Genomic DNA, 22,822 nt, shown 5'->3' on the forward strand with positions numbered 1-22,822 from the left:
ATTTTTTTTACTTGAAATTTAAAATTCGTTATTCACCATTTGCCCCAAAGTTCATTCAAATATATTTAAAGTATACAAGTAACAAAATGTTCAAAATAACTATAATTGTACTAGTATGCAGTATAGATAGCAGGATGTAGCACAATATTTAATCAATGCAAAGCCAGTGGGAGCTTATTGTTGCCAGTTAATTACTGCATGCGCTGTGTGGGCGCAAGATAAGCTGTACTAAAATGTACTTTAAAATTACATTATAAATATATTACGAGAGACTTATATAATTTGAAATCCGTCTGTGCTCAGCTTAGGTTAGAATAACTAGGAATTAATTAAAAAAAGCAGTTATTTTAACACTAGGAAAGAATATAAATCAAATGACAGTGGTAGATACTGCAACAACAATATTTGTTGGGTGCACACAGAAGACAGGCGTGAAGCGGAAACAATTCCGCGTTTCGTTTGGTGTGTGTGCGTTTCCCGGAGGCGAAATTTTAATCCACGGTTCCTTCCCAAGTTTTTCTTATAAGGAAATTTTGGGGTTGGTAAGTGGGTTTGGCGGAGGAAAGGATGCACAGGAAAGTGAAACATCCTCGTTCTATGCATTCCCATCTCCGTTGATTAAAGGAAAGCAAAGCATCTGCAATCGCAGATGTCTATGAGCAGCGGTCGCTTCTCTTTTTCGGCGAATTCAGGTGTTCGCTTGCCCGTTTGCCACTTTGTGATATAAAAAACTTGTCATAAGTGCTGTTTGTTATTATTAAAATCGATTCTGAAATTTGAGTTAAACCAGTACAAACAAACAATCAAATCAAATTCCATAAAGATGTTAGAAACTAGACCAAAAATAAAACAGAAAAAATAAATATATTCATAGTTAATGTGAATTGAGAGCATATTACTATTTCATATTTTACTTTATTTTAAATCTACATTAAAAAAATGAACAATGAAATCTTGTTTCTTTAGATAACGTTTGTTTTAACAAATAAACGCTCACTAGATGGTTCCGATTCCTTTTATATGTGTCACCGTAAGTGTCGCTTTGTGCAATTTAAACGAGCTCCGTTTGCTTTGCAATGTTTTATTTTGTTGGAAACATTTCGTATATTAAACATTATTTACTTATGTTATATGAAATGTGAAAACTATTTATATATCTATTTATTAAGTAGGTACATAAATTGTATGTTCAAGAAGCATTAACAGAATAAGTTACACAAAATGTCATATATATAAATGAAACCTAAATCGCACGAAATAAAAAGAAGCACAAAACATAATTTTAAATATATGAAAGGTAAATAATCTCTTTCTGTTCCCTCTTCTATTAATTCAAGGTAGCTACGCTTTTTCAGCGAATTCAGGTGGCTGCTTGCTCGTTTGCAAGCTTATAGTATAAAAAATAGAGCGACGGCGGCTCAGGGCTTAAGCACTTGACTTGCAATCTGCAAGGTCCTGGGTTCGAATCCCGCCATGTACCAATGTGTTTTTAGATTTACATATGTACATTTATCCGACGTTCTCGAAGTCAACTCGCACTGGGCTGTGGTTGACTATGGCCTAGTCGCCCCTAACTTAGGGTAGGCTCCGAGCCCCTCAGTGGGAATGTATAGTGAGCTGATGATGATGTATCTCAAAAATATAGTTTTGTTTTCTCTAATCAAGTAAAATACGTTGAGCAATAGTACAAATATGTATTACTATTGCAAACTTCAAGAGCATGTATTACATAAGTACGAATTCTCATTAATCAGATTTCATTTGTTAACAACACAATGGTTTCTTTTCTAATTGTAAAGTTTGTCTTCACTTCAATGCTAAACGCTACCGTGTAAACTAAAAGGAAAGAAAGCAAAGAGTTGTCTGCAAGCAAAGAAAAGTTTCGCAAATTGAATTGCACAAAGGGAAGCAAGCACGGAATGTCGAGTACACTCTAATGTTGACTCTCAAGTCACTTCGTATTTCTTTTAATATTTGTCAATAAAATTGATATCGTAAATATTGCGATATGTAAATGAAAGAATTCAATTTCAAGTATGATAATTACAACACTTGCACAATTAAAGTTTAAAAGTAAGGTAAAAGTAGCGCCATTGATGGAAAAATTGAGAAGCTAAAGGTTAGCGTGGTATAGACAAGATATTGCAGAAAGACAATGATCACATAAACAAGAAAGTAATGAGATTGAATGTGGCTGGCTACAGAAGTAGAAAATCGAGGAAAATATGGATGGATTTTTGGAAAGAGAACATGAATTGCATACTGTACCGGTGTATCGGTGGTATCTTCCCGGCAACTTTACCTCAGTTCCAGATGTCCATTCCTCAGCAGTAGTGCCAGATAGTCTCCTGAAAGGTCGTCGTGTTCGCCGGTGAGGAGAAGTACACCGCGCGCGCGTTCCGGCCGCACGCGCAGTCGTAATCGCACGCGCTTGTACGCGCCTCGCAATGCGTGCAGCGCCACCCACGACGTGCCGGAGAAACGTGGCGTTGAGATCTTTATATCTGGAGAAGAATGTAGTGTTAATATACTAGTACACTTATAACCACCAGATGGCGTGCTCTATACAAATTCAACGCTTAAAAGTCGATATTCGAAATATGGATGTGTGTGTCAGAAATTGTTTTTTTTACATCTTGACCCTGAGGCTTAATCAAACCCTTAATCACTCTACACGTAAGTTTTTAATTTAACGTGAGAGTATATGTGACTAGTACTAAATTTTTAATTAAAAAAATCATCAAAATCGGTCCACCAGGAGCAGAGCAACTACACATGAAAACTTAAAGACTCTATGCGAAACTTTTCCTTCTTGAATTCGGTTAATAGTAAATAATGGATTTTGGAATCGTCAGTGTTAGTCAGAGAGTACATTTTTTGGCTGCTTGACTCTTGCATTACGCGTAACTGTACGAAGTAACCAGTTGGTACGTTCACAGATTTACTATTTGCTATCTGCAGAAGAAATAGTTGGAATAACTTTCTCTTAGATAGAGTACGGACATGTATAAACAAATATAGAAGAATTGAAAGGAATTGAAGAGGAAGCTTCAGATTTAGTAACATTTAATTAAATCTAAAAGTATGATTATCACTCACTCTCAAGAAAACGTGACATTATAATAGATGTTTCGTAGCGTAAACTCACGTCTCTTATATAAGCTTAGCATGCTTGATGCGGATTTATCGAGTGGGATGTCGTCGTGTAATTTATTATGCGAGGGATTAAAGAGACAAATGATGTACTGTGGATTTGTAATTCCTTGGCACGTAGCAATAATTTTTAACAGTGGTAGATCCCGCAACAACAATATTTGTTGAGTGCACGAATTGGCCGGGTCGACCGGTGCAATACCACGACCACACAGAAGACAGGCGTCAAGTGGAAGCAATTCCGCGTACAGTCTGGTGAGTGTGGTACCGGAGGCCTAATTTTAGTCCTCTTTCTCTTCCCACCCTTTTCTTATTAGGAAAGGATGGGAAGGGGAAGTGGATTTGGCGGAAGAGGGGACGCATAGGAAGGAGAAATATTCTCTTTCTGTGCGTTCCCGTTCTTCGTTTATTAAAGGTAGGCAACGCATCTGCATTTGCGGATGTCTATGGACAACGGTCGCCTCGCTCTTTCGGCGAATCCAGGTGGCCGTTTGCTCGTTTGCTACCTTATGATATAAAAAAAAAAAAATCTGAGTAAGCTATGCTTCTTGCCGTGGGTTTCTGAGTTCAAAATCTCCGTTTAAAACATATTGCTATCTCTTTGTTGTCAAAGATAATGACAGGGATGACAATATGTTTTATACAAAGTTTTTTGTCTCAGAAATCAACAGTTAGTCGATTAATTTCAATACAATATACGGGTTAATATTAGCAATTGTTTAAAGTTAACGGAGTAAATGGCTTTACATAATTTTGATAAAAAGTATTATGGCTGAACTAAACAATCCAGTGTCATTCAAATAGCAGTTTTAATGTTTAAACCTTTATCAGAAATATTATTTTATGAAAATGTAGCTCAGGTTTTTTTTGTTAAGTGGTTTGCAAACAAGTAAAAAAATATAACATACTAGCTGTCGCCCGCGACTATGTCCGCGCGCAGTTAAAAAAAATGAAAAATAGATGTTGGCCGATTCTCAGACCTACTGAATATGCTCACAAAATTTCATGAGAATCGATCAAGCCGTTTCGGAGGAGTACGGGAACGAAAACTGTGACACGAGAATTCTATATATTAGATTTATTTACAGGCGACAAAAAGTGGAGCCACAAATAAGACAGTAAACGACAAATTGTCTTCTTTTGTTGACATTTGCTATTTGACTGCGCGATTACGCGGATGTCTCTTAAGCATCTCTTCCTTTCACACTTGCAACCCTGTCTATAAGCCATAACGAAACAATATCAATAATGCCTTGGTTTACATTTTTTTTCAGATTGATGTGTATAATCAAATTATTTTTTTAAACTTTTCTTAATTTTCTTTGCGTAGTTCCTCTCTTACAATTAAAATTAAACTACCTCTACAACAACAAAGTATACATTATAAACTATAATCATAAAAGTTAACGTTAACGTTTCTATTGCGTACAATTGTACTATTGTGATTGTACGATAACCCTAAACTTGTAAGTTCGTAGACACGGAACTATCGAAGTGAGCCTCTAGAGGCCTCTACGGAAAGTAGAGTTGCCGCGGCTTTTCTATTGCCGTTTGAAAGCTTAGGGTTGTCACTGTTTATAAATTATACTCTTAAAAATAAAATTTGGCACGGAAATATGAACACTGTTTACTGTGTTTTTTTTTTAACTAAAACATCATAAAGTATACAAGGTTCAATTTTTTTATATTAGAACCATGGCTTAAATTATAAATTTTCTTACTTAAAAAAATAGAAAACAGCGTATTTTAAATAAGCTTCTAACCGTATAAAAATTAAACCATGATACCAAATTCGACTGACTAATGTTGTTTTCAAACTGCACTGGTACGAATTCAAAATGGTACATAACTATCAGTCGTTGCAGCCCTAAATCGACTTCCGTAAGAATGCAAGGTACTTGAATTATGTTAAGTGAGATCGAGAGGCCATCGCTACGGCAGCGGCGGGGAGCGAATTGATGGAGTTTCACAAGGAAGGAAATCAAATGTACATATAACACCGGTATATATGTATAGTTGTATGTGATATCTTAGAATAGATTTAAGTTTAAAGGAAATATGTCTGTATTTTAAATTATTATAATAACTGCCCCCCACGATTTCATCCGCACGGAATTAAAAAAAAACATAATAAGTGGTCTATGTGTTCTTCCAAACTATGTTCTACATCTATGTAAAATTTCATCAGCGTCCGTCCGTACGTCCAAACATTCACATTTACTATATTAGTAAGATAATATAAAGATATGTTTTAGAATTAACCTTGTTTATTAAATAAATCATAAAAAAAGAGTGATTAAAAATACACATAAAAAGTTGTTAAGGGTTATTCTGTAAAATATTTTGTTGACCAAGTTAATGATATAAGAATCACCCTGTATTTATAGAAGATGTATGAATAATAAGTACCTTTGATAAAAAAAATAATTTACTTGGATTCTAATATTCCTCATATTTATTGTCTCACAATTCAAGTTGTGTCCCCCCATTTATTAAGATTGTATTTATCAATAACTTTTTTTTACAATATCTCTTAATGTGTTAATAAAATTTTGTGGAAAATATTAACAATAATTTATTTCACTAAAACGTAACACATTCCTTACTAAAACAAAATTCCTTAATTTTAAGCTGACTTCATTTACATAGTAATATATCTCAAGGATAATCCTTAGAAATACGTGTCAAAATATCCTTTGAAAATTTTAAACAGAAATACAGAAATAGGTTAAATGTAATTAGTAATACGTTCATTAGCCACTCATCTGTGTCACGAGAATGTTTACTTAAGCGGCTAAGTAAACACAAGTTGTGATTCAAGTTACGTAACATATGTGTTACAAATTGTACTTAAGTTAAATGACAAAGTTTGTGTCGTAAAGATAAGTGTCAGGTTACAGACGAGAAACATTTAATTTATTTATTAATTTAGCTTTGTTTTACCATTTTATAGGGTTGTCAAGATAAGTAAATAAGCTATCATAGACTTTGTCCATGTGAAATAAAAAAAAACTGAGTTAGTAAGTTGACCATAGCTTATTTCAGGCTGTAATCTATCTTTGTTCCAAATTACATTTACATCCGTTGAACCGTTCTGGAGATAACTAGTCACAAATATCCATCCAAAATTTAGCATTTATAAAATGTGATAAGTAACAATATGTCTAAATTTAAAACAAAGCATGTTTAGATAATTGTAATTCGAAGTTCTAATTATCTACAATTAATATGTTATGTAAATTAATTTAGAACATATATATACAAGCTCTCATTATGTAGTAAATACTTAATGCGAATCACGTCGCCAGTTGCCACGGCGAAGATTGTGAGACGTGTTACATAATGTGTAAAGCTTTGTCACCTCATTATATTTGATTTGTCGATACAAAAATTATATTCATTGGAAAGTATTTGATTTTATTGTTTTGCATTTAACTTATATTTAAACAATTGTAAATCTTTGAAATTGCTTATTGTAAATCGCGGGCAAAAATATTGTAAGCAAATTCGTGTTCATCGCAAAATTAAATATTTAATAGCGTTTTAGTTATTCTTGGCACATTAACGGAACGTAACTACCGCTAATGCAAAGATTTTCTGGCTTAAAAACATCCTTATATAAATTCAACAAAATTAAAAAAAAACTATATTGAATTTACTAGAAAACTTCATTGACAACCCTAAGTAGTATCAGGTAGATCAGAAATGTAAGGCACTTGTATTGTATTAAGCGAATCGAAGGGTTCCTGATTGAAAACACCCAAAGGACACGATCCGGAAGAGTATAAAGGGATTTATATATTTTATACACTTTTACAACATTGTCGTACAATGTTCTCTCAAACATTCAAAATTGAATATTTTAAAATAATAAAAAGATAATTTAAAACAGTTACACTCACGTACAGTTAGTCTGATGTCGGCACAGTTTAGTCTATACTAATAATTATAACATGAAAATATTTGTTTGTTTGTTTGCAATCTTAATATATATATAAATCTCGTGTCACAATGTTTGTCCTCAATGGACTCCTAAACTACTTAACTGATTATAATAAAATTCGCACACCATGTGCAGTTCGATCCAACTTGAGAGATAGAATAGTTTAAATCTCAAATTATAGTCGCAATTTTAATTTATTGCTAATTATTTGTCTGTTATTATTTGACAGTCACAATTATCTGTTAACTCCAAATGATTCTAACAGATGTCGATACCTTTCGACTGGGTTGAGTAAGTAATCAATAGATGGCGCTGCTATGGTAAATCTACGAACGTGTCATATAAGCTACATTTTAACAACATAAAAAATTCATATCGCTATTAAGTTTTTTTTTAACTGCGCGCGGACGGAGTCGCGGGCGACAGCTAGTATTATATAGGTTCCTAAACAACTGAATTGATTCATAAATTCTTTCAGTGTTTATATTTTTTTTTAATTTGTATAGACAAAGTAAAATATTTAATTAGAAAAATCTACGCTAACGGACTGCTAAAGTAACAATTAATCGGCAAAACTAAAACGAAAAAAAAAACATATTATATATTTAGGCTAAGATTAATATGGGAATAGAATTCCAGCATTGGTAGAATTCGTAAGAAACATTAGTACGTGGTGAGAAATATTCTTCGAACTGTTATTACCCATATTTGGGGACGGTTAAAATAACTTTTACTTACTTCGGATTTTATTTTTATTTCTCCAGATTTTTTGACAACCCTAACCAATATCAAAAGCGAGCAGGAATCAATTGTATTACATCGAGGCATTGATGTATAACCCCGTAATAAAAGAGGGGAAGGAAAGTCAGTGAATAATGTTTTAGAGGTGCAATTTACTTGTAACATTATTTGTTAGGGTTCCACACACATATGTACCCTGATACTGGATACAACTGGGATAATCGTTGGTTTTTTCGTTGGTTGGAGATACGATATGTTTATTAATAAATGTGAAGGCATTAATTTAAAAGATGTTTAAATTATTTCAACAAAGTAATGTGGGTTCTAACTAGATGTTGATTAAATGTAGACATTAACAGAGTTTTAAATGCAACAAACGGTGCAGTTATACCTGCACTAAATAGTCAAACTGTACAATTTAAACTTAGGTGTGTAGGCAAAATTTTAACTGATATTTAAATCTACACACCTATCATTTTAATTGTGCAGTCAAACTGTACAGTTAACGCTACTTTACTTCAGACTTTATCATTATTTAATGCAAACTTTAATTTTTGAATAAATTCATTGAAATTATTACAAGAAAATGATCCTAGTTGATTACATTTTCAAGTGTGGAAACCTAAGAAAATTTCCTCTGCGACTCAAAATAGAGACAAGATAGAGTCGTGAGTTTAATTCAAAAGGGTAGTGAACAGTCATTAGTCTGTAACACTGTAATGATGTAACACTTTACAAGCGTTTCAAATTATAATGGTCCTCCAATTACGACATTTCCTTACATTTCAATTCGGATACAATATTAGGGTGTTGAGGACGTCTCTAATGTTCTGAAAAGGAATATAACGAACTAGCTTTTGCTCGCGACTTCGTTTGCGCGGAATTTAAAATATTTAACAAGTTGCCTTCTACACTGTTCTGCATCTGTGCCAAATTTCATCGAGATATGTTAAGCTGTTTTAGAGATACGTACTAAGAAATATCTACTATGAAGTCATTTTATGGCTCCTAGAAATAATTCGTATTGCAAGACATGCCATTTTTTACAACACTCTTAGTCTATGCTAACATTATGGAAGTTTTGCTACTCGTATGTTAAGACTGAATTTGTGAACAACGATGTTAGGTACATAATTACACAGTATCTGTTATATTTATATTATAGATAAATACCTATTATGTAGTCGTTAGTTGTTCCAAATAAATAAAAAATAAAAAAACTTGAGAGGTGCAATATAAAGATCTTGTTTAAGAGAATAGAATAATTACAAGTCACATTACTAAAAAAAACGAGTTAGTACCTTTTACGTAGGATCCGTTTTTCAAATATTGTTTCTTGTCTTTATCCATGATATTGTTTTTAAATGGTATTAGAATAAAAAAGAAAAACTTCTTTATATCCCACAACACTTTAAAAGTTTGTCGTTCAGTGTAAAGGTCCCTGCAGGCGAAGTGAAATTGCATCGCTTTAGTGAAAAGTTTCCGTACAGCAAAGTTGAGGTAACAGAAATCGGTTTGGAATAAATTTCAATAAACGATAACGAAGTACTATTCAAATGTAGCTATATTTAAAAAGAAAATCAGAACATTTGTATAGGAAATTGAACTAGACAGAGTAACACATTTGAGGTAACCAATGAAAGTTCTGGACGATTACTAAAAGAAGACAGAGACAGCCTGAAAAAAGTAGTAGAGATATTGCACTTACTCTATGCGTCAGAAAGATAGGCAATTATCACAAGAGTTCGACAGTAACGAATAAATCTTTCGTGCAAACTTTTCATGGAAAATTTTAACAAGCAACAACTTTTTTAAAGTATTGTTAAAATTTCGACTTACAGCCAATTAAATATGAACTCTATTCAATTACAAATAAGGTTTTCAATAGGCAACAATAGTTACAGAACAAAACCTAACTCTCTAATTGTTAAGGATCACTTCAAAGACTTTTGTAGTGTCTTCGACGTGTGCTATTTCGAATTTGAGTTGGAAAATCTGCGGGGAAACTATACAATGGGTTAGAATCGACTGGACTTGTGAAAAAACATAGACAAAGGGATCCAAAGTTCACTGCCACTTGAAAGATTTTCTGTCAAAAACGTAAAGTGTCTCGGTGAGTTTTCACTGTTTGTATAAAAAAACCATCCCTCACATTCTCTTTGAAAAAAAAAAGAGAAAACAATACGTTCTTATATAGTTTAGTTGAAGTTTGGTGTATATATCAGGTTGTATTTTCACATTCTTTTTTATATTGAGTAAGTAAGCGCTTGAACACGATCCCACCTGATGAAGTGATGATGTGGTCCAAAGATGGTACGCGCTACCTTAATAAATGCCTATTCACTCTACTCTTGAAGACCCCCACTTCACTTGGACGGAAGAACTGACGCCGGCAACTTGTACCAATCCTTTGCAGTACGCACAAGGAAAGATGATTCAAACCAATGATTGGACAAGTACGTCTAGGGGGGTTCTAGTAGTTTTTTTGTTCCAAAGGTACGCTCATCAACATGCGGTCCTATTTTTTAAGAAAACTAAAATAGGCATTGTAGCCATCTTAGTACTTTGTAGTAGTTTATAGGAATATCTATCAAATTTCGATTCTCTATGGCAGTGATTATCAAACTTATTTCTTTCACCACTCCCTTTGAAAATCAATTATTTTTCAGCGCCCCCTAATTTTTATTCAGCCCTAAAACTTAGAAACCACAATTTCATTACTTTAATTAATTTCAACGGCCCCCATTTTTTGGGCCCCTTAACGCCCCCTACTAGGTCTCAAGCGCCCCCAACGGGGCGTTATCGCCCACTTTGAGAAACACTGCTCTAGGGGAACTGTCCCTCTCTTAGCCAATCTCATATGATAGGTTCTCTTAATATGATCGGCTAAGATATGCGAAATAACTGTAATAAGAAATAATACAATTATTTTTTTTCGATCAAATTATGTGATTGTGTTTTAAATTTAACTTTTTATATAATATTTTTTAGCCTTTTTAATCTGTTTTTTTACTTAACTAAAAACTATTAACATTGTAAACATCACGCCATAGCAATCTGTGAGGTGGCTTTAAGCTTTTTGCGATCAAGTGATATCCGGAAGCAACCGGTTAAAACCGCCTCAAAGACTACATTGAACAAAGTGCTTTGAGAAAAGCTTTTACATTCGCTTCTTTAAAGAAAATGTCACGCCTAAGAAAGTGATTCTGTAACTTATTCTGGAAAATTTAAATTGTAGAACAGCTTTTTTATTCGAACAAGACGATTTCTTATGTATATTTCGTAGCTATTTAAGATTGTAAGTTTGATACGATTACGAAAAAAAAATCCGGTATGAGGCTCTAATCCATTAAAAGCGCCATCTATTGGCTGCATTTTAAAACATAGATACGTATATTACGTCTACTCGTACTATATGTGTTTTGTGCTAATCTATCTATACTTAGTCCAGCCATAAGTTCTGTTACAAATGAAAATGCATTTTTTTTTTAAATGGAGTAATGTAATAATAATAAAATTTATACCTACATATTTATTAATGTCTCAGCAAAAAACAAAAAAAAAAATCTATTCGAAATGGCCACCTTTAGCATTTATACAGGCCTTTAATCTGTTTGGCCACGAATCTATGGATTTACGCACTGTTTCCGAGGGAAAATTCGCCACTGCTTGCTCCAAAGACTTTTTAAGAGACTCAATGTCGCCGTGTCGTTTAGAGCAGGCCATGTCCTCTAAAACTGACCATAATTTGAAGTCTAAAGGGCTGAGGTCAGGGCTAGATGAGGGCCAGTCTTCAACTCTTATAAAGTCTGGCACGTTGGTTTCAAGCCAGGCTTGGGTAGTTCGTGCTTTGTGACCAGGTGCAGAGTCCTGCGGGAAAGTCCACGGTATATTTTTAAAAAGTGTATTGCTGAGAGGTTTCACTACATGATCCAACACTGTATCTTGATACACTTTGGCTGAGGTTTTCACTCCTTTTTCACAAAAATTTAGTTTGGTGGCTCCTTGATAAGACACGCCCCACCAAACCTTCACTGACGCAGGATGATGACCACGTTGTACCTTTCCGACAACTTGAGCAGCTTCTTTAGAACTGTGAGCGTACACATTATCATTTTGCTTATTGTAGTGTTCTTCAATCGTGGATATTTTTTCATCGGTAAAGAGGATATTTCTGTGCGCTCCACCTGCGTATCGCGACAAAAGGCGTTCTGATCGATTCATTCTCTTTAATTGTAAAGATTGATTTAGGGCATGTTCTGTATATCGGCGATAAGCACCGAGCTTCGGCTCTTGTTTTACAATACGCAACAGAGTCCTAGCGGGAATCTTCATTTCTCGCGATAAGATTTTTTGCTTCCAAATGGGGTTTCGACGAATTCTGGCTTTAACAGCATTAACAGCCTTTGTAATTCTAATAACACGCGGCCGCCCCGATCTTTTCTGGTCTTCGACAGACGAAGTGTTGCTGTATCTGTTGATAGTACGATATACGAACATACAGCTGATACCAAGCTTTTGAAGTGTCTGGAATATGATCAATGGCTCCATACCCACTTTGTGCAAGGCGATTTCACTGCAATCCTATTTTCTTAATACCCCATTCCATATTGTAATTTGATAATGAACACAAAAAAAATATGTGAAATGGCGCAGAAACGAATTAAGTTTTTAAAATAATATATGTGTTCAAATTTAAAAATAATTAAAAAGTTGAAAAAAAGAAATGTTTTTATGTAACAGTATTTATAGCCAGACTAGTTATATATAAAAGAATGTTGTGTTAGTTACACCATTTATAACTCAAGAACGGCTGAATCGATTTGACTGAAAATTGGTGGGCAGGTAGCTTAGAACCAGGAAACAGACATAGGATAATTTTTACCCCGTTTTCTTTTCTTTTTTATTTCGCGCGGACGGAGTCGCGGGAAAAAGCTAGTGTAATATACAATATAACACTCCGAGGAAGATGACGAATAGAATGACACCTGACTCGTCAAAATCGGTTCAGTCGTTAAGGCTCTAGGCCGTCACAAAGTTATTTACATACATAAAAACCAACATACATAAATAAAAACAAACTTACAGTGTGACTAATAAACAACTAGTGATAACCTAGAAAGACTAGTATATCTAGAAGGACTGCAGCAATGAATAAGTAAGCAATAGGTTAAGAGAAGTTAGACATAAGAGTTTAGAAATTTGGCTCTATTATAAAAAACTAGCTTTTACCCGCGACTCCGTCCGCGCGGAAAAAAAATTAGAAAACGGGGTAAAAATTATCCTATGTCCTTTTCCTGGTTCTAAGCTACCTGCCCACCAATTTTCAGTCAAATCGATTCAGCCGTTCTTGAGTTATAAATAGTGTAACTAACTTAAACCTTTGTTAAGCTCTTTCAGAAATTTCATTAAACCTGATGACTTAATTTCGCATACGAATGTATCCTCATTTGGAAAATATCGATTCAGCTAAACAATATAGTATGTTCCACATCACTAAATGTTCCATTCGTGGAACATCTTAACGTTCCATTTAGTTTCTAAATTGTGATAGGTTAGTCGCTTAGCAACGACCTTAAATAGGCAATTATGGAAAGTTTTAGTTACCTATTTTGTAGGAAGATTATATTGGGAAGATATTCACTGAATTTTGATATTTATTCACTACTTTCGCTCGCGACACCGTCCGCACGGAATTAAAAAAAACTTAATAAGTGAGCCTTTGTGTTCTTCCAGACTATGTTCTACATCTCTGCCGAATTCCATCAAGATCCATTGAGCTGTTTTGAAGATACCTTCAAACAAACATCCATCCAACCACGCATCGATCTAAACTTTCGCATTTATAATATTAGTAAGATTTATGATGCAAATTTTTAATTATTTTGAATTCATCAAAAGAATTTTTACATGTAGATTTAATTAATTCTTAATGCTAGCTTTAAAATTATAGCTAAAGCTTGCTTTAACACGGTTATAAATCTTCCAAAGATAATTTTCATTTTGAACCTTAAAGTTTAAACGATTAAGTTCAATATCGCATACAAAATTTTAATGGCAGTAATGCAGCATTTCGAGAACAATCCAGTCATTTGTGCAATTGCTAAGTATCACTCGTCCTAGCTAGCAAGTTACTTCAAACGTAAAGGGAACAAAACTACGCCAGAGACGAAAATGATTCAATAGGAAATAGGAGCATTTTGACATCGTTTTGAATGCCTTTTTTGCTGACAGTACTATGCATAAATGACCTTTGTGACCTCTTTCAGACTAAACAGCATGGTATATTTTGAAGTATAATATGTCATTCGATTGGTATTTTTTCCTGGAATGTCTTAGATAAATCGGTTTTATTGGTTTCCTAGTGTAATTAAAAATATTTGTCCGTAACTTCGGTATTAAGAAGTACTTTTATTAATTTATTTGTACATAATCTGCTGAAAAGCAGATTATGTACAAATAAATTATTTATTAATATCTCTTTAATATTATCAACAATTAAATTAAATTAACAAATAAATTATTATCTCTTTAATTTTCGTAAACAACTGAGACAAGAATATGTTTTTAACAGATGTTTCGACAATAGAAAATATGCTAATAAAAAATACTCCTTAATACAAAGATTATAAGGTTGATAGACCTTTGCCATTATTTTCTGAATCATCATACAATGCACGATATTGAATATGAAAGAGAAAGTTAAATGTCGTGTACTTATTTGTTATTTATTGGATGCCTCTTTGTCTGCCGCATCTTATCACTCACTTTGAATCCCTCTTTAATATTAAAATCGATATTCAGATTGGGAATATTATGAACAAAATCGTTATAAGTTACAATTCTTACTATTTCTCTGTCATTTTATAGCATTGGTGTAAATGTGTATGAAATTTTACATTATTATTATTATTATTTTTTATATTATAAGGCAAGAGGCCACCTGAACTCGCTGCAATAGGGAAGTTACCACTGCCATAGACATCCACAGTTGCAGATGCGTTGCCTACTATTAAGAACATTTGGGTAGGGAAATAAAATTAGGCTTGCGGGACGCATACTTATTAGACGAAATGCGGAATTACTTCCACTTAACGCCTATCTTCAGTGTGGAGTATTAGCCCACGCTAAAAGCAAAAGCAATTTTTCGAATATGTTCTAAATAATAAAGCATTTTACGTAAAGTCATAGTTTATTTACTTAAAAAAATGTTTTAAATGCAGCCAATAGATAGAACTATCCATTAGAGCCTTAGGCAGTTTTTTTTTAAATCAAAGATTCCTAGAATGGTCAATCAAACAAAAGTTGTTAATTAAGTTATTGTTATAGCAAGATTCTATACTAGAAGTAATGAAGCAAAGTGTACTTATATTTATAAAACTGTGCACGTATTCCTTACACAGTATTCTGAATTCAACAAAAATGTTACCAAGAACTAGTTTCAATGAAATATCGAAAGCGATAGAAGGTTCGCCTTCGAATAAATTCAAACGGCGTTCGTGCATTTTATATAACTTCAGTTCTACGAATACTGATTCAATACAATCAAAAAGTTGTCTATTACTTTTATAATGGAATAGTTTTCAGTTTAATAGATTACGTGGTATCCCATGACACTGTAGGAAAGAGTAGCCAGAGCCGGAGAACATGAAATGTGAATCTTGAGAGGAATCTATACATACACTAGCTGTCGCCCGCGACTCCGTCCGCGCGCAGTTAAAAAAAAATGAAAAATAGATGTTGGCCGATTCTCAGACCTACTGAATATGCTCACAAAATTTCATGAGAATCGGTCAAGCCGTTTCGGAGGAGTATGGGAACGAAAACAGTGACACGAGAATTTTATATACTAGATAATCATAAAATTGTAGTATCTATATGTAATATTGAAATAAGATGTATTTCGTATACATGATGTATTTGCGTAGCTTATAAAAAAATTGTCCGTCTGTATAACTCTTCGCAAGGACGCGATTATTCCTGGTAATCTCCGGAACTGCTAAACCGATATTGACAGGACGGTAGCTGATGCACGTGAACATATAGGCTACTTTTTTAGTGCTGATTAAATCGTGGGCGACCGCTAATATGTAATAATTTTGTATTCATTTGCATTCTCATAGACCCTACGAGAATGGGACAAGGACAGGGAGATTGAATCTTATTACACGTTATAACTTTATTGGCCAAATATCCTAGCAAAGTATTACCGAAATCTGTAGAGTTTTTTTTAGAACAATATGGAAAGCAAACATATCTAGATTTTTATTAATCTGTGGTAAATTAAAAGATAATATTGTAAATAAAATTGATGTATCCAATTTTATTAGAAACACCAACATCTTTACTGCAACTGGAACAAAAATTAGAAAGATTTCGATATATTATAAATACATTAGAGGAAATAAAGTTGAAAGAGGAAAGAGCTAGTTAAAATTAGATCCAATCGAATTTCTAATCCCGGAACGTTGGTATTATATAAGTCGAATGCTGAGAGTTCGTAGATCTATTCCTCCGTTGGGATGATTCCTGAATGAAGATGTGATTGGAGTTTTAAAATAGTTTTAAAAAGTTGCAAGTTTGTTTATTCAAATCTACATGCATTTCTTTTTATATTATTCAAAACTGGAGTTTGCACGTCGGGCATTAGAGTACGTTTGTTCTCACATGCCAAGTTATGTTGGTTATCCTTCGGCTTCTACTCTGCTATTATGTTGGTAATTTGAACTTATTAGAAGGCAAGTCAGTTAATTTACACTACGTGCCTTCCTTAGCGATTACTTAATGACTATGAGTACAGCGATAGATCAACTAAAATATAACATCAAAATAAATTAAACAATTGCAAAACCACAAAACGCGAAAAGACTGTGTAATTTTCATACAATTCGTCGAAATGGTCGACTCATTTACACTTCAGTGCCAATAAAGGTTCCATTAACTTAATGGATTCGAACCTTCCAGAGGAATATCGATAAAAGTTGAAACGGCAAAGGCAATTATTTGCGGCCGTGGGAATAAAGTTTCGGCCAATCGGACATCTTGTCTTAACTTAGTGTAACTGAGGAACGACAAAAATAATTTAAGGGATGTTGTTATCAAAATTGAGTCACCTTGAACAAATTTGTGAAAATAATAAAAAAAAATACATTATTAACTTGAATTTCCATTGTCAAATCTATATATATAAAAGAAAGTCGTGTTAGTTACACCATTTATAACTCAAGAACGGCTGACTGAAAATTGGTGGGCAGGTAGCTTAGAACCAGGAAAAGGACATAGGATAATTTTTACCCCGTTTTCTATTTTTTATTCCGCGCGGACGGAGTCGCGGGTAAAAGCTAGTATAGATATAAATACTCTCAGTTTCATGTTACATCATTTTTAAATCATAATGATATTATAAATAGTATTACAGTAACTAAACATAGTGACATATTTACTTGCTGACAACGAATAAACAATTTAAAAAAATCTGTCTTTCAAAAAAATCTTGTCTCTTTTGTTCTGGGTAATCTCCGAAACGGTTGGACCGATTTCGATGGGACTTTAAAGGGATGCACTAAACGAACACATTAAAGACTACTTATTTTTAATTCTGTGAAGTTGAGGGTAACCGCTAGTTGTGAATAATTATAGCAGAACTAGCGGTCGCCCGCGACTCGGTCCACGCGCAGTTAAAAAAAACTTAAAAGGGGTATGAAAAATAGATGTTGTCCGATTCTCAGACCTCAATATGCTCACAGAATTTCATGAGAATCGGTCAAGCCGTTTCGAAGGAGTTTAACCACAAACACCGCGGCACGAGAATTTTATATATTAGATATGTATGTAAAGTGGATTAAAATTTGCAAATAACATTTGCACTTTCGCACATAAGTGTACAATAAATAATCCAAGAAATAAAAATTTATATTATCAAAATACCACAACACTTTCATACGCGAGTATACATTAAAATGTATTCCAATACAAAAAGCGTACAACTGGCGTTGACAGTTGTATAGAGTACGGTGAAGTTTTGGGCCCACAAAAAATCTACACACAAAATTCACGCTGAATTCATTCCTAACTAAAGGCTTAGAGAGGATATTGCTCTGAAATATAGAGCTATTTAAATTGTGAACAATTTTTTTCTTGTTACTGTTACTGTCGTGTGAATTTTGGTGTTAATTTTAAAAAAAAACGCAGTATTTTGTTTTGTATGATATTTTGCTGGGAACATTGGTTTTAAATATTTAAAAACTAGCTTTAGCCCGTGTTTCTAATTAAAAAAAACATAATAAGTACTCTTTGTGTCCTTCCTGACTATGTTTTACATCTATGCCAAATGTCATCAAGAGACGTTCAGCTATTCCGGAGATACCTTAAAACATACATCCATTCATCAATCCATCTAAACTAAATTAAACTAATTCTAACTCTAATTACTAACTCTCGCATTTATAATATTAGTAAATAGTAAAATAGTAAGATTGAAAGAGAAACATTGATTGGTCATTCAAAATAACTTTATCGTGGTAATTAACGTCAATTGTTTTGCTGATTTGCTATTTTGTATTACCATATATTATATTTAACCGACTTCAAAAAGGAGGAGGTTCTCAATTAGTCTGTACGTTTTTTTTGTTACTTCGTAACTCCGCTCCTGATTGTCCGATTTCCATAATTCTTTTTTTATTCGAAAGGTATAGCACGTCATTAGTACTATTAAAAAAATATAAGGCTTAAGAAGAGATTAATAGATAGCGTGAAAGATGTTATGATTAAGAATAGAGAGACTAAAATCGGCAGCAAACATACACTAGATTCCTGCGTTTTCCTGACTTTAAGGCAACTCTTCTTATACAAAGATTTTCCTTCCTAATAATTCACTGACCTGATTTACATTTGTTACTGAGTGGGCAGGAGCATCGTGCGCTATTACAGGAGTCGCAGTCGCAGCTTTCAACCGCAGCGGTCCACGGCGGCGCCACTGTCGCATCTGGTACCTAACAAATCAAACGTATAAGTTCAGAATCTGTCTGTCTGTCTCAGAGAGTTCTCACTGCCGAAAAATATACAAAACTTGTAAAAGGTATGTCATTGTTTTAACACTAAAAATAGAACAGTAATATAGAGATTTTTTATGACTGCACGTTAGTAACCAAGAGATCTTTCCAAGACATTCATCTATTCCCTATGAAATTTAACCTCAAGAGGTAATTGATATTCAAGTATTCCCACGTGTAAAATTTAATTTTCTGTATAACGATACCTCATATTTGGCTTTTAAAAACATTTCGTTTCCCATTTCATTAATAATTTTGTTATAACTGAACTGAATTGACGAGTGACTAACGTAATGTAGTAATTAGAATGTAAGGATATAATTATTATTAATATGTATATAGTTTTAATATAATTATATTAACAACGTATAAACGAATTTTGGATGCTTTGTTAAGGTTTTAAATTTATACAACCTCATAATACTTCCAGTCTCACTGCTAATTTTCTCCTTTCTCGTATATAAATAAAACAAATTCCCTTAAGTTCATATTAAATAATAACTAACCTTCTGTTCCAAACTTGGACCGAGTGTTGTAACTTTTACGCTAACATCAAGATTGGCTTCTTTTAATTTGTCCTCAGAAATAATATCAATATCAGTTTTGCTAACTCCATCTTCCATCAAACTCTTCAGTCCATCAATTTGTTTAGATCTTTGTCCAGTATAAGTATAATTTGTTTCTTTAGTATCATTTTGTATTGTTGGTAATGTTGTTATTCTTTTTTCATCGAAATGTTTTTCGCTTACAATAGTTTTACTAATTCTATTGGACGGGGCTATTTCTAGTTCAGCTGAAAAAGATACGTCTTTCTGATATAGGACATCCTCTTTTGTACCCGAAGATTCGGTTGATTTTGTTGCGTTTAATTCTGTAACAAAGAAAATGTAATTGTTATATTAATTAAGATATTAATCGTAGTACCGCTGGCTAGGGATCAAGGGAAAGTACCGAAGGTTGATTAAATCAGCTTCTTTATTACATCACTTTCTCATCATCAACAACCTGCCCTTGGAGGGTCGGCACAGTATGTAATACTCCTCCATACATCTCTATCAGCTGCCATATCTGAATTTACCCCCTTCTTACGCATATCCTCTTTCACACAATCCATCCATACTTTCTTTGGTCTTCCTCTACCTTTATAGTCTACATTCAATCTCATTACTTTTTTGTTTATATGATTATCATCCCTCCGCATAACATGTCCAAACCACGCTAACCTTCTGCTCCTCAATTTCTCTCCTTTCTTTCTACTGTACGCAAAGAAAATCGTTCCATATTCTTTTGTATTATGGCGAGGTGTTTTATATCTCTGGTTTAGTTACAGTTTTTTTGACACATTGAGGGGGATAATGAGATCACTCTAAATCTTATGTTTTTAATTGTTTCAACGACAACTGAACTACTTTAATTTATGATATTTACTCATTAAAACTGTAGTAGTAATATTTTTATCAGTAAAGAAAACCCTTACAAACGTTGTATTTCTTATGTTTGACAAGAAAAAGATTTCTCTCTATAATTTCTGAATTGCTTTTATATTCTTATCTTTGGCCGAGTTCATAAAATCTCGTCCATCGAATGCGGAAATAAATTTTACACTGGCTTTAGAAATGATTCTATTTCGATATTCGCCGTCCAATTTATAACTCTTTGTGATAAATTTTATATTTATTTTAACCTTGCTACAATTTTAACATTTTTTTTTTGCTAGCATCGACAACAATGTCACGGTCCTGATATATGTTTGGATAGATTTGTTTACTGTAAAATATGCGAAAGAATAGAGTGAATTCAGATATGATGTATGGAAGTATATTACAGTGGAATCTAGATATCTCCAATTTCAAGGGTAATGCAAAAAACTTCGAATGATTTAGTCTAGTGATAGTAGTCTTTATCTTAACAAGAAGGTAATTCGACTTGACCAGGAATTCCTAGTAATATATCTAATATATAAAATTCTCGTGTCACAGTTTTCGTCACCGTACTCCTCCGAAACGGCTTGACCGATTCTCATGAAATTTTGTGAGCATATTCAGTAGGTCTGAGAATCGGCCAACATCTATTTTTCATTTTTTTTTAACTGCGCGCGGACGGAGTCGCGGGCGACAGCTAGTATTTTAATATAATTATATACTTTAATTTCGACTTTTCTAATTTTTTGAATACAAGTTATCGAGTTTAAATATATAAGTACTAAAATACTTTGCCAAGGAAATAACATTTTACTCTAATTACAAAGTTTAATTAATTCCAGATACCGAATATTTGAGGATGCATCGGAATGAAACATTTATTTTACACCTACTAAAGATTTTTTCTTAACAAAGTTCGTGTCATAGAGATTAGATGATAAATCCAAAAATAAAGCCTATAATTATTTGCTTTAACTTAAACTATTTAGACTATTTTTATTATGTAATTCTAGTACTAGAATTCTTTAAAATAACATAATATACTGAAGTGCACTCAATACATGTATTATTTCGATCAAGCGTCGAGATAAATTGATATACTAGAATTTCCCAAACGTAGTTAGTTCTGTAAAAGCATATTCTCAGAACATCGATATATATCCTGTTACTATTACATTTATTTAAATGAAATATACAGCACGTTTGCAGGAAATTTTTAATATCAAACTTACATATAAATATATTACTGTGAGATTGTAAAACTAAAATCTTTTCATGAAGCATAGGTATTGTTTTGTATCTATTAAAGAGAAGGATGACGATTTATGTGTCTTGTCAGCAGAAATCCAAAGTAAATAAAAGAAATATATAGATGAATACAATAGAACATGTCTCATCGCAGATTTCCGAGACCAAAATCTCAGTTTAAAACAAAATTTTGGTCTCAGAAATCAACGGTAAGTAACCTGCAGAATGCATTTAATTTGACTAACTTTATAAACTTTATGTATCAACAGTGGTAGACGCCAGCAACAACAACATCTGTTGCACGAATTGTCCGGCTCGCCCGGTGAAATACCACGAGCACACAGAAGACAGGCGTGAAGTGGAAGCTATTCCTTGTATCGTCTGATGAGTGTGGTGCCTAATTTTAGTCCTCTTGCCCTTCACAATCTTTTCTTATTAGGAAAGGATGAGAAGGGGAAGTGGATTTGTCGGAGGAGGGGACGCATGGGAAGGGGAAATGTCCTCTTTCTGTGCGTCCCCTCCTCCGTTGATTAAAGGTAGGTAACGCATCTGCATTTGCGGATTTCCATGGGCAACGGTCGCCTCGCTACTTCGGTTAACTCAGGTGACCGTTTACTCGTTTGCTACCTTTTCAGATAAAAAAGTACGTAATTCTAAATACAGTTAGTAATAGTAGAAGAAGTAGAAAAAAAGATAAGGGAGTAAATTGACAAGACAAATAAACAAACTAGTTGTAAACTGCATTTTATCTAATTAGACAACATTGAAGTTGTATGACAGGATTAGTAAAATAAATAAAAAAAAGAATCGATCAGCGTTCGAATCAACAAACACTTAATCTCCGACACCATCTGGTCCAATTAATCATAATTCCACCGAGCTCACGCGAGTCCGACATTTTTCCAATTTATCGCGGATCCAAACTGATTGATAACCCATTCCGACTATCCAATTAATGGGTTAACATCAACACTGTAAATTACTTTCACGCTAAAAAAATCCTTCAAGTATTTGATGATTGAATCGAAGTGAGTCTGACGATTATTGCTATCCATTAAATGTGATGGGTTCAGAAAAATGTTATTCAATTTCTTATAATGTAATTTTGCTTCAATTTCCTTGACAAGTACATTTGCGGAAATAGAAAATGGGAAAAGTAATAAGTTTGAAAGAAAATTCAAAAAGCAATAATTAATTGTACAGATAGCAATTTGGTCCTAAACGGAGAAGATTTAGAACCAGTAGTATATTTGCTGTTCTTCTGT

At 33.4% G+C, this 22,822-nt stretch overlaps 1 protein-coding gene across 2 annotated transcripts in view; it reads right to left on the reverse strand.

Moving 5' to 3' along the window:
* Nucleotides 1–22,822, reverse strand: part of LOC106713265 (pikachurin) — a 115,338-nt gene that overhangs the window by 20,303 nt on the left and 72,213 nt on the right. For both annotated transcript variants that reach the window (XM_045684240.1, XM_045684241.1), the window contains 3 exons: nt 19,395–19,759; nt 18,717–18,828; nt 2,303–2,504 (listed from right to left, as the gene is read on the reverse strand). In XM_045684240.1, the coding sequence (XP_045540196.1) occupies nt 2,303–2,504; nt 18,717–18,828; nt 19,395–19,759 (679 nt within the window). The remainder of the gene's footprint in view (nt 1–2,302; nt 2,505–18,716; nt 18,829–19,394; nt 19,760–22,822) is intronic.

The sequence above is a fragment of the Papilio machaon genome, chromosome 25 (assembly GCF_912999745.1).
Source record: "Papilio machaon chromosome 25, ilPapMach1.1, whole genome shotgun sequence".
Classification (NCBI taxonomy): domain Eukaryota; kingdom Metazoa; phylum Arthropoda; class Insecta; order Lepidoptera; family Papilionidae; genus Papilio; species Papilio machaon.